The sequence below is a fragment of the Parambassis ranga genome, chromosome 8, assembly GCF_900634625.1.
Source record: "Parambassis ranga chromosome 8, fParRan2.1, whole genome shotgun sequence".
Taxonomy (NCBI): Eukaryota; Metazoa; Chordata; class Actinopteri; family Ambassidae; genus Parambassis; species Parambassis ranga.
The window spans coordinates 2,532,518-2,550,637 of NC_041029.1; the positions used below are offsets into that span (position 1 = coordinate 2,532,518).

General features: G+C 44.8%; 1 protein-coding gene across 1 annotated transcript in view; it reads right to left on the reverse strand.

Moving 5' to 3' along the window:
* The window catches only part of LOC114439334 (voltage-dependent T-type calcium channel subunit alpha-1I-like), a 111,021-nt gene that overhangs the window by 40,160 nt on the left and 52,741 nt on the right, over positions 1-18,120 (reverse strand). Inside the window, exons 3-6 of the mRNA XM_028411191.1 lie at positions 15,457-15,568; positions 10,348-10,481; positions 6,046-6,143; positions 1,936-2,095 (exon numbers count right to left, since the gene is read on the reverse strand). Coding sequence (XP_028266992.1) covers positions 1,936-2,095; positions 6,046-6,143; positions 10,348-10,481; positions 15,457-15,568 — 504 coding nt within the window. The remainder of the gene's footprint in view (positions 1-1,935; positions 2,096-6,045; positions 6,144-10,347; positions 10,482-15,456; positions 15,569-18,120) is intronic.

Here is an 18,120-nt window from a genome sequence, read left to right on the forward strand (position 1 = left end):
GTGGGCACAGGTCCTGACCCTGCAACGGACTTACACCTACGTGTCCGAGGTCTGTGTTGTTTTATAAATACTGCGAATGTTTGATGTTCAATGCTTTTTATAATCTAATCCAGGGATCAACCTTCATCCCAATCCTAAACTTCCTTCATCACCAGAAAGCCCCATAAACAGAAATGATAGAAAATGTCACTTTTATGAGTAATATAAGGCCACTAAGCCTTTCTTCTTCTCTTCCTTTATGCTCACCCTCATCTTCTTCGGTTGAACCTTCCTGACCTCCTTCAGTCAATAGCAGGCTCCATACTGCTGACATATACAGCAGTGGAATATGTCCACTTTACCTCAGACTATACACACACATGAATGCACTCGGCTGTAATTCCAGGATCAATAGTTACAGTGGCCTCATCGGGCTGCACCAATTCCCACTGAGAGCAGCTTACAAACCGCCATCGATTTAATGACACAACTCACGTATGCAGTGACACACTAAAGTGACAACGGCAGCAACACAAAGAAAGACTGGGCATAAAAGAGAAGGAACGTCGAGAGATTCACAGTGGAAGGACGGATAAATACTTAGAAAGATGGAGAGGAAGGGAAAGACAGAGACCCTGTCTGAGCAGCAGAGCATGAATGAAGGCTGTTGCCCTCCTGCTGATGGACTTGGCATCGCACAGTGTGGCACAGCAAAACCTGGCATCACACTGAGAACACACCTGCCAATGGAGAGAGAGTGAGAGAGGGAGAGGGAGAGGGACAAGGAGCAGAAAGAAAGGACAGAAAGGAGGCAAGGCCTCTAGAAGGATGATACAACCTCAAGACAAGAGTGGGACAATGACCCGGGTGCATTTGTTGGACATGGTACTCCATTTCTGAGTTGGATCCTGAGAGACTTCTGCAGCAGTTTCCATTAATCCATTAATCCATTAATCCATCTGCAGCAGTTTCCATTAATCAGAACAAAACAACCCAAACAGAGATTCCAGCTACAAAGCTGCGAAGGTGCAAAAATGAGGCAATATTAATAATAATAAGAGGAAGAAGAATAAAACAGTGAAGATCAAAAGGAGGAGGGTGTAAGACAATCATGTGAATGCTGCACTTGACTGCGACACTCCATTCTAACCTAGCCCTTTACTTAGCATAATAGTCCTCAAGTGCTAACTCACTAAGGCCTTTCTAATTTAGCACTCAAGCACCCTCCATAACCTGAACAATATGCTAATATTGTGTTTATAAATAATGTGCAGAATGAATGAAATTGAAAAAAAAGAGTTCAGAGTGAGATAAACACAAGAAAAATGTGCTGCTGCATTAATCAGTGAATGTGTGGGAGTTTATCGGTGAGAAGAGACATTTGTTTTCTGATGGTGTCGATAAAAATAAAAATAAAAATGACTTCACCTCATCAAGCAGTCAATGTGTGTGAATCATGCGTTGGTGTGAATGGCAGCTCTCCACTTTAAAGGGGAGGACAGAGCACGTAGGACAACGCTGGCTGGCTGGCGGACACGTGTCTCCTTTCATCCGGCCATTTATGAGCTGCGTCAGCACCACCTGAGACAGTGACGGAGGTGCGGACTACCATACGCGCCTTATATACATATTAGAACAAGCCCATCAGAGGCATTTCTGCTTACCTGATGCCAGCATAAAAAGGAAACTGAGACAATGAAATCAAACACTGCTGAATGTCACACACACACACGCAGCAGGCGAGGCCGTCCTGCAGGGTCATGAATATGGAGGTGTGCAGCTGGAATCTAATCACATTCTCAGTTGCAAAGAACGTACGGTTACAGTTGATTTGTAGCTTGATGCAAAAAGAAGAAACACCAGGAGACAGATTTATGATTTTAAAAAAAGTCCCTCATCAGAGCTGTCAATCTGTGTGCACACACACACACACACACACACACTGATGGAACTCACAGGGTGAAGTTCTCCTCAGGGTAGCACCGGTTTCTCAGAAGCCCCGCCCACAACTGCACCCCGATGATGCCGAAGATGAAGAAGACGAAGAAGCAGAGCAGCAGCACATTGCCCAGCATGGGGAGAGTGTCCAGCAGCAGGTTGACCAGGATGCGCATACCTGTGTGTGTGTCAATGACAGGTTGCAGAGACACGGCATTAGCTTGAGGACATTCAAAGATGACAGCCGACAGAGAGGGGGGTGTGTGTTACTGTGTGTGTGTGTATGTCTCCTGTAAGCTGAGGATTGTGTTTCTTCGGCGGCATGGTGAGATTTGTGAATAACAACTCAACAGTAGGTTAATGTGTCACAACACGGCAACCAAAGCGCCAACAGGCTGAGTGACAGCAGAGAAGCAGAGACAGAGAGGTGATGATGACAGAATTCACAAGAACACAAACACCTGCAGCTCATTCACTGCACAAAAAAAACAAACACAAACACTGACAGCTCATTAACAAAAGGCTGGCTTTGCACAGACAGCTACCCAAATGGAGTCCGTCCTTCTTCACGGTCAGCTATTTTCACTATTTACTGCTTCACTGGCGTCTTCACGGGTTTGATCTGTTCTCTGAATCACTTCATCCATCAGGGCTGTGGTGGTAACAGGGCGGAACCAGGGCACCACCGCTCCATTGACTTCCTCTTTGGGGATCCATAGGTGCTGCTAAGCTACGCTGATGATGGGAGATATAATCTAGGTCCTAAGCACCAGAGTGTCCAGCCCAGCTTGTTGTACCTGGTAGACCTGTAAAGCACATCCTTATGTGGTGCCCCTCCGAAATTGGGCTCTTCTATGGTTTAGTGGATCCCTAATGCTCTTGGCAAGGTCCCTCAAGGGAAACAAGTCCAGACTAACATGGTCCTCAAGGGATAAAGAGTTCACCGGGACCTACCGATTTGGCAGTGGAACCTGAAGTTTTTCTTACACCTGTCTTGTTTTCTCTCTGACTAATTTGTCTAGTAACCTAGTATTAAATGGGAAGCAGCAGCGTCGCCAGTGTGTGGTGTCTCTAGTGGCGGCTGGAGGCGAGTCTAAATGTATTTGTTCCCCAGGGCCCTTGTCATTAGGACACTGTTCCATTAGGCCTAATTGGGTGAAGAAAGGGAGAGATGGATGGAGGGGAACGAGGGGTGGAGAAACGAGAATAAGATGGCGCCTCAGGGTGTGCCGAAAAATAGGAACAGCCGAAGAAAGAAAGCACGAAGACACAGAGTGAAGACAAACAAAGCTAACCACAGGAAAAAGACACCGCAGCACATACATCAGGCCTGTTTTACCTGTCTCCACCTCCTGGTGACTCCACCAGTTTCTCAGCTCCTGCTGCTCCCCAATAAAGATGAATGCCTCCACCTCGCACCACAGTGGAAACACATTTACAGCTACCCGCCTGTGCTACTCATACAAGACTGGAGGAGCTCCTCTCCTCCTCTACTGCTGTGTCTCACACTCCTATCTCACACCAATTTCTCCTGAAAAAAAAAACCCACACACACACAGACACACACTGCAGGACTTTTATCTGCCATTTTGTTGGAGGGTTACAAATTGAGGTGTGTGAGGGGTCAGGGTGTGCTCGCCCTCCCTGCGTACTCGTGGTCAAAGAAGCGATCCAACAAAACAAGGAACAAATAGTTTTATTCCCGTGCTTCCTCACCTCTAATGGGGTCACACACAGGAGGACGGAATCAGGCTACTGCACATTCATACATCACACACACAACTACAGTAAAACATATAAACAGTAGAGTGAGCTACAATAGTGCATATCCATCTGCTGCATATACACACGTATCTAGAGATTTGTGGTAAGACGCATAATCAAAGCAGATTTGTTTACAATCTGTACACTTGTCCCTGAAATAACATTTGCACTCTGCTGCACATAATATCTTCTAATCAAACACTTGATGCGTAACGAAGTTAACATCTTTACTTCCTGAGAGCCGCTGCAGTCTGAAATGTTGGGCTGAGTTAAGGTTCCACCTGAAGGGAAGCTCGTCCTTGGAGCTGAAAATGAAATCAATTCATGCACTGAAAGCTTTTTCAGATAATTACACTGAATTGGAAGAAGCTGCCATGATTGGACACTTAACTGCTGAGCAAAAATCAGTAAGACATTCTGAGACAGAGGGAAGGACGTCACTCTGGATTTATGTGTGTGTATAAAGAAATAATCCTGACTGAACGGGTCTTTTCTGTCTCTTCTGCACAACCTTATATGGATATGATGGATAAGACTGAGACTGAGTCCATTTATGGTTTCCTTCACTTCAGTCACTGTTAGTCCAGCAGTTGTAGAGTGTTTGGACAACTTGTCCAAACAACTTGTCCAAACACTGGATGGATTTTTTGGAAATCCAGAAAGTGATCACTGAACTCCTTCTCCTCAATCCTGTTGGAGAGGCGTCGGTGTGAGGGTGTAGATCAGGTGAACAGGTGTTGGATGATGGTGGACTTGTGGTCTGGATCTTGTTGGTTTCCTCCTGTAGCTGTCTCAGAGATCAGTGTAGTCGGCCCCTGTAACAGTGTGACCCTTTTCCAGGTGGTCCAGCAGCAGAAAACAGAGACCATCACCTTGATGCAGACCTCACTGATTTGGAGACTCTGTCTGTTTCCACTGTTTGGATTGTTCTCTGCTCTCTGGTGTTGGAAGTGGTGGACCCAGGTCTGATCCATGGTTACAGCCTGCTGCAGAAATCTCTCAGGATCCTCCTCAGAAATGACAGATTGTCTCTGGATTTTCTCATCAGGCCCACAGGGAGCTGACAGCTCAGTCATTGGGAGTTTCTTGTGGATAACTGCATGGACACTTTCCTGGTAGATACCAGCTCTGAGCTGATGTACCGATCCATTATTAAATCATGTCATGGATCTTGTCAGTGCAACTTTTAAGAACAGGGATCATCTTCCAGGCTCTCTCTGCAGTCTTCAACATGCTGGAAGAAGGAGCTCCCTCGGCTCTTGCCCACCATGTTGCCACCATGTCCTCATGGACTTCCTCAGATAAATCCGTCATTTAGACTGAGGTAGTGGGTGACTGCGTGAACACCGATGTCTTTTTCCTCAGAGAACAGTGCTGACTTGTAATTTTCAAGCAGCAGAAAAACGTTATCAACTTTTCCTTTTACCTCAGGCCACAAACTTATCAATCGTCCAATGTAATTTCAGTATCTGTGTATCCGTGGGGCCACAAACTCATCCCCGTTCTGTTTCTTTACGTCTCTGTTCTCAGTCAGTAGAGATCTGTACTTTTCTTACAGTATTTGTCCCAAAGGTCCAAACTGAATTACACGAGAGGGATCTTGTGCAATCAGCTCCGTCTGCTGTGGGCTCATTTCATCGTTATTTAAAAGTGGGAGAGACATTTTCTCTTCTCACTTTCTTTGACCGAGGGAGGAGGAACTCTGGGCCACTTGATAAGAACTGAACTCAAGTGTTCTGTTATTCAGGAGAGGCTTAGTCAGTGAAAGAACACAAAGTGCTTCAGTGCCTTTTTATCTTCTGTAAAAGCAACACCTTTATTATGATGAAGAGTTTCACTATTTTTGGTTTTACCCAAAATTAGCCTTTGCTGCTAATGCTTTGCTATCTGAGTGCCGGAAATGATGGAAACATTCTGAACTTAGGTCGGGCGGGCTAATTGCTGCTTACAATGATTAAGAGCTGCCTGTTAGGGCAGCAAGACAAAGAAATCAATACAAGTTTAAAAGTTTGGCCAAGAAGTGAGCTTTGGATGAGAGGAACGGGGTTATGGTCACACACGGATCAGTGAAGCAGCATTAATGGATGGTTTGTAAATCTGATAAAGCTGTGACTCAGTGCCTGAGCTGACTGTGTGATTAAGCATAAGATGAATGTTTAATGATGCCCACAGGGAACAGGTGGCATGCAGACGCACGAAAAAAAGCCAGAGATGTAATACATATACATGAATTTTCATGCAGACGCGTTTTGGCTTTATGTGAACTGACAGACATACACAAGTACAAAGAGAAGCTACAAGCTCAAGTTTAGAGGAGGGAACGAGCCAGACGGCTGCACACACACAAACTTTAAATGGTCTCACTTGGCACTCTGTTGATGGCTTTCAGGGGCCGAAGGACCCGCACTGTTCGAATGGCCGACAGGTTGATGTTCTGCAGGTCCAGTGAGTACTCCACCATCCTAGAATGATATTAGAAGAAGAAGAGACAGAAACAGAGGTTATTATTTTTTTTTAGAACATTATACAACTTTTCTTCTCTGTTTTTAGGATAAATCAGATTAACTGACTCCCCTCTCACCATAATCCTGCCTTTAGCAACATCAGCCAGTGGATCCAGATCAGCAAAGAGTCATTTGAACCAGTTTTCCGGTCCAGGACCAGATCAACTTTGAACAAGCCCCCCTCAATATCAATGGCTTTTCTTGGATCCAGATTTGCCTGTTGGTTCCAAGTGCAAGTGCAGATCAGGTTCTCCAGGCTAAGACCAGGTTCTTTGGCTCCTGAAACAGGGCAGTGGCCTGTAGTGGTCATTCTTTGATCTAGATGTGCCTCTTGGTTTGGTTTTACATCCACATTGAAGCTTCTCTTTCTTTGGATTAGTCAGATTAAATGATAACCCCCCTCTTTTCACCATAATCCTGCATCTTGGACCAACAGCAAATGTGGTTCTAGATTATTTAAACCCAGTTACCCGGTTCTGTGCTTTTGAAAATGCAGAAAAAACACCAAAGTAGCTAATAATGGATAGATCAGGGTCCAATGGATAGATCAGGGTCCAACATCAGTGTTTATTCTTTGATCTCACCTGTACCCTCCTCAGAGCTGTGTGAGTGCCGGCTGTATGGGAAATCTACAGCACAGGGAGGCGCAGGGAGAAATGTTTGGGGATAAAGTGACAAAGCATCAAAAGAGGAGAATAACATGAAAGAGAGGTGAGGAAGAGAAAGCAAGCGGGAAAAAAGGATTCATTCTATTCTAAGTGTCGCCTGCAGGATGTTGTGGCTCAGTCAGAGCCTGGCATCTGTTAGCAAGTCATTTCCACAGCATGGTTAAGCTCTTTGTGCCCCCAAACCCGAACCACTTTCACAGGAGAGCGGTCACGCTGTGTCGTGCGTGTGTGTGTGTGGAAGTGTTGTACACATCTGAATGTGATCATCATCATCATCATCAAAGAGGCACCTCGAATGAGCCGCACAAGGAACGACAGAATGGGCTGCACTCTGCGCGTGCACCACCGTATTAGTTAAGTGTGTTTCTGCAACATTAATGTGCCCGCGGCTACAGCAGCATCAGGGCGGCGTGATACCAACAATAACAGCAGCAGCAGCAGAGCAGCCACGAGCTAACAGCACCCAGAGCACGTCCGCCGGCTTCAACACAACAAACTCACTGTCTCTCACCCAGATGAACCATGTCATTTACAATAATGTGATACTTTATTGATCCCACAGGGAAGCTGTCTCCATTTGTCCTTCATCAAAGCACAGAGTCATCGACAGAGCGGCAGCGCTGAGGTAGGATTACGTACAGAAGCCAGAATCTGAACCAGCTGACAGTAAGTAGGCATTGTGGCCCTGCAGCACTCGCGGCCCACAGAACTGAATGTATATGTGGCCCATGCGGCCCCATGGTTAAGAATCACTGGACTAAAGGGATACTGTAAAATACAGAAATGTACCTGCTGCTGACAAGCTTGATCAGGACTGTAACAAATTTACATTTACATGTAAGATTTCCACACTGCAACTGTAAAGTTCATGAGTCCCACAGTTGACAGAACAAAGATTTAGAGGTTTGTCGAAGACCAATTTTCTCCTCAGTGGAAAGAAATGCCACACAACAGCTTGATGAAAATGTCAAACAGAGAGAAGAGCACAACAGTTTTTTTTTTTGGAGGAGAGGGTGGGGGCAGGCTTTTCCAGGCAGAGCATCGAAGATGTTGTTACAACCCGCCTCAGACAACAATAATATCTGTGCCAGCTCTAATGATGTGATGTGAGCCACTGAGAGACTGAACGAAATGTCAAAACGGAGTCTGAAAACACACACATCATCCTCTCCAGGAAGCGACTCGCTGAGCTCACAGGGTCAGCGATAAAAGCCACAACAGATTGTTTTTGTTAGTGATCCAATTATAATGTGATGACTCAAAAAGAAGCAGAGAGATGCACACATGTCTGTTCCATCAATCAGACTGTTTGTGAGGGTTAATGCTGCAACTTTAACCCTAAAAAATGTGGCTACATGTTTCATGAAGCATTACAAACTTTTACAGACGACCTTGTCCCTGCACTGTAGTCAAGAAAAGGTAGGAGAGATGGAACAAGTTTGATCATTACATGGGTTAAACCTTGTGGGAGGATCTTATATATTCAAGGTTTCAGGATCCAGTCCAACTGCAGCCTGAACTTTCTTTACAATGTCCCTCCATTCCTGGCCAGATTACATCTGGAACACATCTGGGTTTGTCAGTGTAATCAGTCCAGAAGTAAAAATGCAGCACCACACTTCACAAAGCTTGCACAGACTACCTTAAAGGAACCCATTTAGGCTGTGCTACAAATGGTTGACAAGCAGGAGGCTCCAAGGGCAGAGCGGGGAGGATGCTAATGCTATATTAGCTGAAGTTATTTGGTTCCCACAGCACCAAAAGCATGGCAGGATAAAAGGCCAACAATATGTAAAAAGGGGGCCCAAGACAAAGACAAGACAAGCTACAGTCTTTTTCTTACAAATATATCTGAATGGACACTTTCAATCTGCTGTAAGCATATATTAGAATAAATATGGAAGGCAGAGCAGGGTCATGCTTCATCGCTGGATCAAAAAGGTTTTTATGTTATTATTGCTGCTACCAGACAGGGAGGGGAGAATAAGTCTCAGTGCAGTGGATTACAGGCAAAGAGCAGACTGTCTGTTTGGGAGAGTTAAAGGGGGGATGACAGGGGAGTGTGTCAGAAAGAAAAGACAGAGAGTGAGGAGGAGGAGGAGGAGGAGGGTGAAGGATAGTATGGCGGTGCCTGGGGGTAAGAGACATGGAGCTCATAGCAGAACTGCCCTCTGCAATTAGCCCTAATCTAATGGAAGCTGCCAGAAGGAAGAGCCAGGCATTCACTCACACACAGATTAAACCAACTCAGAAGGCATAATCTGAGTCATCAACACACAAACACACACATACACAGAGAGAGAGAGAGTATGAGTATCCACTGGGGAAGAACTGACTCAGCTCAAATGAAGATGAATGTCCCTCCACCTGCCCTGGTAGTCTGCAGCCTTATCGTTGTTTGTGTGCTATTATACAGGCCACTCTGCCTATCTGTCTCACACACACACACGCACACTGGCTTACATTCATTTCCTACAGACTTAAACTAACAGTTACTCTGACCTTAAATCAAGTCACTAAAAAGGAGGCGTATATTTACAGTATGTTCCCACAGCTTGAATACACACGCACACTTCATCACCCATGTCTCAGCCTCTCATTTCACCTTATTCACAGCAGGTTTTTGAGCAGGTGTGTTTGCATCCATCTAGTGTGTGTTTCTGTTTCCCAGTATGTGTCTCTCTCTCTCTCTCTCTCTCTCTCTCTCTCTCTCGCTCTTTCTCTCTCTTTGTGTGTGTGTTACTCTCCATCTTCTCTGACTCGGATACTCATTTGAGTATCGGTAATATAATAAGCAGTCTGTTGAAGGTCGTCTCACTCAGAGCGCTCTGATTGGACAATCAGTTTGTGGACAGAAAAAACGACAGGGTTCTCAACCACTCAGCCAAAACAACAAATCACTCTGTGTTAACAAAATAAAAGCATGTCATGACATGACAAAAACAGGAGTAAATGTCTTTGTGTATCACTGTCTGTCTTTAGGCTTTTAACAGTACAAACCTACACAATGTAAACTTTACTTGTGGGTGCAAAGTAAGGCTGAGGCAGCAACAGCATGCCAACCTAACCTTTCTACATGAATAAAGAGGTGATACATAGGTGGATACATAGAAAGCCTGAGAAAGGACTTTTATTATTTTATTATCCCATGTAAGGACATTAAAGCAATAAAGCTTAAGTCTAAGAACATACCTACTGTCCTTAGGCTTATCTTGTGCATACATTGAGCTGCCTTAGGCTTTGCAAATAGATACATGGAAAGCCCGAGGATGTAGAGTGCACCTACCCAACTTGTAGAAAGTACAAAGAGCATACCTATCTACCTCTGGGCCTACCATGTGGACGAAGGGAATGTTTAAGACTGAACCTACCTAACTTAGGTTTTCCCCTTGGATACATCAAAAACCTAAGGTGGATATTTGGAAAACCTAAGGCAGAAAGTGCACACCTAAGGCTTTCCGGGAGGGTACAAGGGAGCTGTCATAGTTGCTTACCCCGCCATGACGATGAAGAAGTCCAGTCTGTTCCAGGTGTCTCCCAGGTAACAGCGACGGCCAAAGATCCCCAGAGCCACCATCTTCACCACCATCTCCAAGGCAAAGAAGATGTAGATGAACGCATCGAAGGCCTGCGAGGACAGAGACCGAGAGACAGAGACAGAGAGAGAGGGGAGGGAAATAAACACAAAGAATAAAAAATATGCTTTTGATATATTTCAGTTGAAACACATGGACCAGGCATCTGCTGCGTCTGCTGTGCTCATGAAATGACTCGACTCAAGCTGTTGACAAAAAGTCCCTCTTCAATTTTCCAGCTCTGTTTTCCAGTGAATGAAGAGCCGCTCGCTCTCCACTGAAAACAAATTGTCTGAGTTTTAAAAAAAGTAAAACTTCAGGAAAGAAAATAAACACTTTGCTAGTTCGATAAAACCTGAAAGACTGAGAAATGAAACTGCACACGTGATCACCTCTCAGACTTCAAGCAATTTTTGTTTTTCACTTGGACCTTTTCAAACACTTCAAACACAAAGTATGACCTTCTGTTTTCGTATGTTTCCACTTTTTGAAAACAATTTTAACACTTCAAATGCAGCCTGTTCACACTCCAGCAGCCTCACAGGACCTGTCTAATCAGTTACTTTCCTACCAAGAGCCCTTTTAACCACCACAGATTATGATTAAAAAAAAAGTGATGCTCAACACTGATTCTGCGTTTTCTCCTCATTTAAAACACACAGAATCAGTCAGAATGAGCCCACGCTGCAAGAAGACGTGAAGAGGAAAGCGGAAGGATGTCCTGCTTACAATATAATGTTAAGATCACTAGCTAAACCGCCTATTGTGTTTCCAGAACAAAACTGTTCTCCCAGTGCGTCGCCCCAGGCTGCATGACTGCGCCTGCTCTTTGTTACATATTCCTACACCACATAACTCACACAGCTTTCCAAGGCCGAGAAATTCAAATGGAGTTGTGGCTGCTCGCTGAAAAATCATCTGTCATCCATCCACAGGCAGCAAAACACTGCATTAACTCCAATGATTACTCTCCAGTCCAAATATAAATGTAAAATAAATAAGAATGTTCAGCCAGCTACAGCTGACGGTTCAATACACTTCAGCAGCAATTGACAGATAAATATGGATAAGCTGAAGACGTGCAGTACTCACACAGTACAGGGTATTCAGCCCATCTGAATGCTGCAGCACAGTTTGTGCACTCAAAAGCAATAAACACTCGCTGCAATGGGAGACCAATTTTCCACAAGTACTTTAAGGTTATTATCTGCTCTGGGTTTCAAGCAGAAGTTAAATGACAGACTTGATAAAAAGCCACAGCAGGCTGGAAAACGCGGGTATGTGGTATATTTGGACCACCAGAGACTCAGCTCTGATGAACAATGAGCAAGGTGGTGTTTGCAGGGGAGGATTTCTAACATTAATGACACGTTTGAAAAGAAAGAAACCATTCTATAAATCAAGACAGCTTGTTCTCCAACATGTGTGAAGTGAGGAAAATCATACGAAATGTGGTCACGAGGGAGCAACGCAGTACACTCCCTTAACCACACCCACCAGGTGAAGAAGTAACCACAGCACAAGTTGGCTTAAACAACGGCTTAAATTCCTTCTGAGAGGGCCTCAACAGATAAAAAACTCTTCTAGTTAATATCTTTGATTTTCCCCAAATAAACACGACTTGTCTAAAAGTAACTTTGAAGTGAAGAATTAGGAGAGAAAAATTAGGCTCTTAGACTCCGTTGATTTATTTGATTTAATGACCTTTGATCCCCCAAATCTAACCTAAAATCTTGGCATATTTGAGAACAATCTAAGGACAGCCATTAATGCGTCCTGGAGACTGCACCTTAACAAGATCAGCTGCACTGTCCCACAACATGACGCTGAGATGGAGGTGATGGGTGAGTCGACAGCATGACGCTGCAGGTGCTGTTTGATAGGCTTTGTGTTCATATATGGCTCCTTGTAATGCATTTGAAGCTGACATGTGTGTTCCATCAGTGCTCATTCACGCTCACCCAGAGAAAAGCTCATGAATCAGCTCAAACCCAGCGAGCTGGCAGCGTTCAATGAGAGAAAAACAGTCTCACATGCTGTTTAAATGATGTTTTGATAAATAATGCAGCCTGCACGCATCACATGTAATCCCACAGGCTGCTGGCTGCAGTCAGGTCCCTGTTGTGCGGCGCTCTGAGTGAAAGGGGAATGAATTCATCATAGTTATTTGTCACTGCGGCCCGCTTCCTCTTCAGTCAGCCTATCAGCCTTCATCATCAACATGATTTGTAAAGAGGCGGCGGCTGTCGTGTGATGGGCCCTTTCATGATGTGAAATGGGAGCCGCGGTGTGGAAGCTGTCAGTGTGCCGCTTATGCCACAGCAGGAGAGGACGCAGTAAGTAGGTCATCAGGAGAGCCATGGTGGACCATCACTGACAATCAAACCAAAGAGACAAATGCTCAGTTTGAGGCTCTGACAGGTGAGGATCTGATGAGAAAATCAATTTTAGGCAGAACAAACTTTCTTTTTATCTACCAATACAAGTGAGTGACTTTAGGCTGCCGGCAGAGAATCTCTAACTCTGTGCTTTAGTCCATTAGGGTCACAGTAGCAACAGGGGGCGCAGAGATGTGCAGACCTCCCTGACTCATCCATGAAAAAGTCATGAAATTAAATCTATTTTAACATAAGCCATTCAGTTATTTTATCAGATAGTCACCTGTTACATAAATTAGCCATTTTTTCTGCCATGCTCAGGTGGAAGGACGGGCAGTGGATGCCTACAACCTGCACCCATGAGTGTTGGGATTGTCTCCCCCCCTGTAGCACTTGTAAACTTACATATATAATTACAGGGTGTAACTGGGTGGTCCTGACCCAACCTCCTCTTGGAGGATCCCAGTCCAGCTTGGAGATGCTTAGAGGTGCCTGCCTGAAGCACCTGACCTCAGAGTGGAGAAGCAGCGACTCTACTTTGAGCGTTGAACCTGGCCTCAGATGATGGACAACTTCCTCACCAACAATTTCAACATTTTTTTGTCCAGCTTTCACTGATACTGTGTAATACACCGTTAATTTTGGCCACACAGAGATTGTAATGAGCAACACTTTCACTGTCTGGTCTCTGTGGGCTTGAGTTGGAGTTCCGTAGGCAGACTGACAACCAGGCTAATAACAACAACAGACATCCAAAATGTTGTGGAGCAGGTACACCGGTGAATGTTGTTGGTTCTACTGTAGGAAGGGTTTGTGGAAGTTTATATAAAGGGGAGGGAGTCCAGACCCATTTCACAAAGACAAAAAAAAGAAGCATGGACAGATAGGAGGGATTGTGTTTGTGGGTGGGACATGGACAGAAATATGATCAAATATTGATCCTTAAGGATGCATATAGAAAAACATATTTGGTGTGTTTGTTACAGCTCATAAACAGACAATATGTTTGGGTGAGATTCTGATGCTAACACTACGGAAACATAATAAAGTAAGCTGTTGATGTTGGTGCAGACCCCATCGAGACTCAGGCCTCTGCCTCATTACATATCACAGTTTAACCCCTGCAGAAAAAACTTGAACCGATCTACACTGTTTTTGTTTTTTTGCCTCCTGGTGGCGAGGAGGGGACGCTGTGTGTTCAGCAGAGGGCCAAAGGAAGCATGTGAGGGCCACTCTTAACTATCTGAGCCCTGTCAGCAAAATCCCTCCTGTTTCCATTAGCAACCAGCAGAACAGGACCCCGCACACCACCTGGGGAGACAATATGCTTGTTAGAGACAAAAGATGGAGGAAGGAGGAGAGGAAGAGGAGCACAGCAAGGAGTAAAGACGACATTAGAAAGGAAAGAGACTCGGCTTTAAAACAATTCCTAATCTCTGAGCAACAACGAGTAAATCCAGTGAGATAAATAAACCTGTTACAGTCTGGTCTTCAGGGCTTTATTTTATATTATAATCCCTGCTAATGTGCTGTAGGCATCTGAGATACAGCAGCACAATCAACAGAAAACCTGCAGAGACACTTTCAGTAAGCGGCCCCTGAATGCATCTGAGCAGAATTAGGTCGTCCTTGTCACACCTGAAATTGAGCCTGCCAAATTTTACCTCAATGCAAAGCAATTACAATCCCAGAGCTGCACACGGAGGAGGAGGAGGCCTCGGCCAGCTGGCCATCAGCCAGCGCCCACAGCAGCCCAAAACAAACAATGGCAGCGTATTAACAATCTGAAACACATAAAGTGAGCTCTCACCTCAACCTGTCACAGGGAAAGAGGAAGATTTACTCTGATGATGGGATCAGATTAGGATCAGATCATTGAGAGCAGACCCTGAGGTTTTTCTTCAGTAAATGTATCTTCACATCATCTGTGCTGTGTGCGGGAGTATGTTTCAACATACAACACACTCTAGAGTAAGCAGTAAATAGCGCTTTAGAATCTGAGATGTTTGTGGCTGTCTACAACCACAATATTAAAATAAATAAAATTCCCTGTTCAGAGAGGAGAAGGAAACATAAACATCGCAGGAGGGAGGAACTCCATCTGCAGCATCACAGTGTAGAGAGATTAGTGACAAGAAGAGACGTGAGTTTATTTTAAATATTTGATGTTGTTCACATCTTTCCACAGGGGTCTCTGTGTGTTACATTTGTGTACCAGCACAGCTAGTCAGCTGGTTAGCAAGGTCTTTCCATAATAACTACCTGTTCCCTTATGGATTCAGTTCCACATAAAATGCAGATCATCTTCCTTTATGTAAATGCACACAGACCATCAGTGAACCAAGAAAATGACCACAGAGCTCCAGCTGAGAGTTCAGGGTTTGTTAAACTGGCTCAAAGTAAAAGCTGACTCTTAGTTTCAGTCCCCACAGCCTCTCCAGAGGATACCTACTAGTATTGTGTTAGTAAGTCCTCTCACTGCAGAAACACCACCTGCACGTGTCAGAACACCAAAATAAGAGCTGTGAAGAGCTCGGACTGTCCTTAAAAGTATATAAAAAATAAGCAAATGTGCAGAGATGGACAGTAGACAAGTGTGACAACATCTTGCTCTAACACACACACAGACACACACAGTGGTCTGCCTTACCTGCAGTATCTGGCAGCGGTCCGAGGTGCAGTCGATGTTCTCACAGGGTTGGTACATGCCCAGCGTCACACAGTTGAGCAGGATCACCATGATGCTAATCCTCTCGAACCACGTAATGACAGGACAGGAGTTAAGGATCAGTGCAGCTGAGCAGAACACACACACACACACAAGTATAAATGATAAAATGAGAGTATATGCATACCTGACTCATTTGCAGCGACTGACTCATTCCCAGCATGCATGAGTGCTCAGAGATCACGCCGCAGAGCCATTCATCAATGAACACGTATTCTATTTTTGTGTGAGTCACATAATCAGACCCATGACACGTAAACGTTACCGTCAAGCTCTGCCAGAGCACAGGACCCCTTTTACATTTATTCAAAATGATGATTCATGCAGCAGCAGCATCACAACACTCTCAGTGTGTTTGTGAGTTTAAGAGCGGCTATGATACTATGTCTCAGTTCAGGGGCCGCATCCCTCACAGGACACACCTGCAGACCAGTTACATCCTGAAGGCTCATTCTTATTCTTTGGTGCATCAGGCGGATCCTTCACCTCATATCCAAAGGTTCTGTGTGATGGTTGGCTGAAGGATTGAGCTGAAGGATTGATCTGAATTGCTGGAGTATCAGAGCAATTCAGAGCTTTGTATGCCTCTGTGTATGCCTCTGTGTGTTAGCCTGTCACCATGGTAACAGCAGAGGAGACCTCAAAAACCACTCCAACTTTGAGAGCCTGGCGTGCGGAAACAATTCGGAATTAGAAAATTCTGAATGCAAGTTTGACAGAGCAGCATCTAATGAGCGTTTTAAGACTAAAATGGAGTCTGTAGCTTGAAATTTGTAGGAGATACATTTGGCAGATGATGCTGAAATTGCCTAATATTTGAAAAACTATAATTTTTGTTGACCCGGAATGTCCAATTTTGATTGTTGAATGGCTGAAATTGGTCAATATATGCTGAAGATACGCTGCACCAAAAAACGTACGGAAGAATAAAAAAGAAGAAGAAGAAAGAGGGTGATAAGGCTGAAGCAGCTACAGCTAAAAAATGACGACAGTAACATGTGAAATGAAACATGTGAAGAGCTGGAGCAGGTGGAGACCACACATGGAGCTACAACAACAAATACTGGACCCAAAATGAGGATTTAAGTGGCTCCAGAACTGCTGACAGTGGAGGGTGGAGCTGTGGGGAGTTCAGTGTCGGGAGCCTTGCAGCTTCACCTCATCGCTCTGCATGTACAACTGTGCTCCACAAGTTATGTGTGTGTCATAATCAGTATATTGCAGTTTAAACTCTCACAGCTTTTCTTTTTTTTAATATCATAAGCTGTCAGCTTATGTTTCGTTGCTTCTAAACTCGATCCTCTTACGTTCTTACATTTTTGTCTTCCGTCTTGTTTTTGTTCCACTTACAGAATGAGCTTAATGTCTTTTGTTCTCAGCTGGTAGTGTGGACTGGAAACGTGTCCGTGTTTGTGTGCTGTGCAAATATTTTTTAATCCCACCCAGAACACCATCAAACAAAGTTTGCACCGAAGAACTGTAAAAACTGCTGTGGAAGCATTCCCCTCCTTTGTTTGTGTGCTTGTTTGTTTTTGTTGAAGCCAGCAGTTGTGTAACGTCTTATTTTGGTGGGCAACCTCTCAACGAACCTCAGAGACACACACCTCATCTCTAATTTAACAAAAGATAAAACCATGGAATGAAAATATTCATGATGTTAAGCAGCTTGTAAAGCAACACACACACACTGCCTTTTTTCATCCAGGGATTATGTGGTTGAAAACATTTTTCCCGCCTTCTCCTGTGCACAGAAACACACGGAAACACTGCCGTGCTATCCATTAATCTGTATGTCTGCTCACACCTAGCTATCGCATTCTCCCTGAGAGGTATAATAGAAGAAATGTTTTCATAAAGTCTGCCTCCTCTCGCCTACTTTCCTCATCTAACCGCCCGCTCCCTCTTTGAAATGAGGACCCAATCCCCGTCGGGTTACACAGTTTTTTTTTCTTCTTCAGAATCATTTCAATTTCCCCAGCTGTCGCATCTCCCTCCCCTCTTTCCTTTCTATTTTTGTTCAGCCTTTGTTCCCCTCCTGTTCTCAACCAATGATGGACAATTTTGCCCCTCAAGCAAAAACAAACACTTTGGGACGCATTAGACTTCGACGGGGCGATGAAAAATCAATCAGGCCTGCATAAACGTGTGTGTGTGTGTGTGTGTGGCACTCCCACAGTGCAGCTAAAGAAACCTGCCCTGAGGTTCTGTGTTAGCCAAGAGAGGCGAGAACCAAGGCATGAACTCGCAGAGAGACGGGCCTTATGACCCCCGCCAAGATATCAGTGCCTGAATAACCATTAGAGGGAAGACGCCTATTAGATTTTTGTTGAGCCATCCCTCAGTGTGGCTCCCTCACCCCCTCACCCCCTCCTCACCTCCAGCCCATCACAGCGATGGGACAATCAGCAGCATCTGCAGCGACATGTGAACTGACTCAGAGTTCAGTTTCTGTGTCGTTGCGACCCCCGGACCTCTCCCCCCACCCTGCTCCTCGGGGAGCTCAGCAGCAGGCGGCTGACTCACGGCCAGCTGATTCCAGAGCGCTGGTGGTGTCACTCCTTAATCATGTCGGACGAACACTGAGTG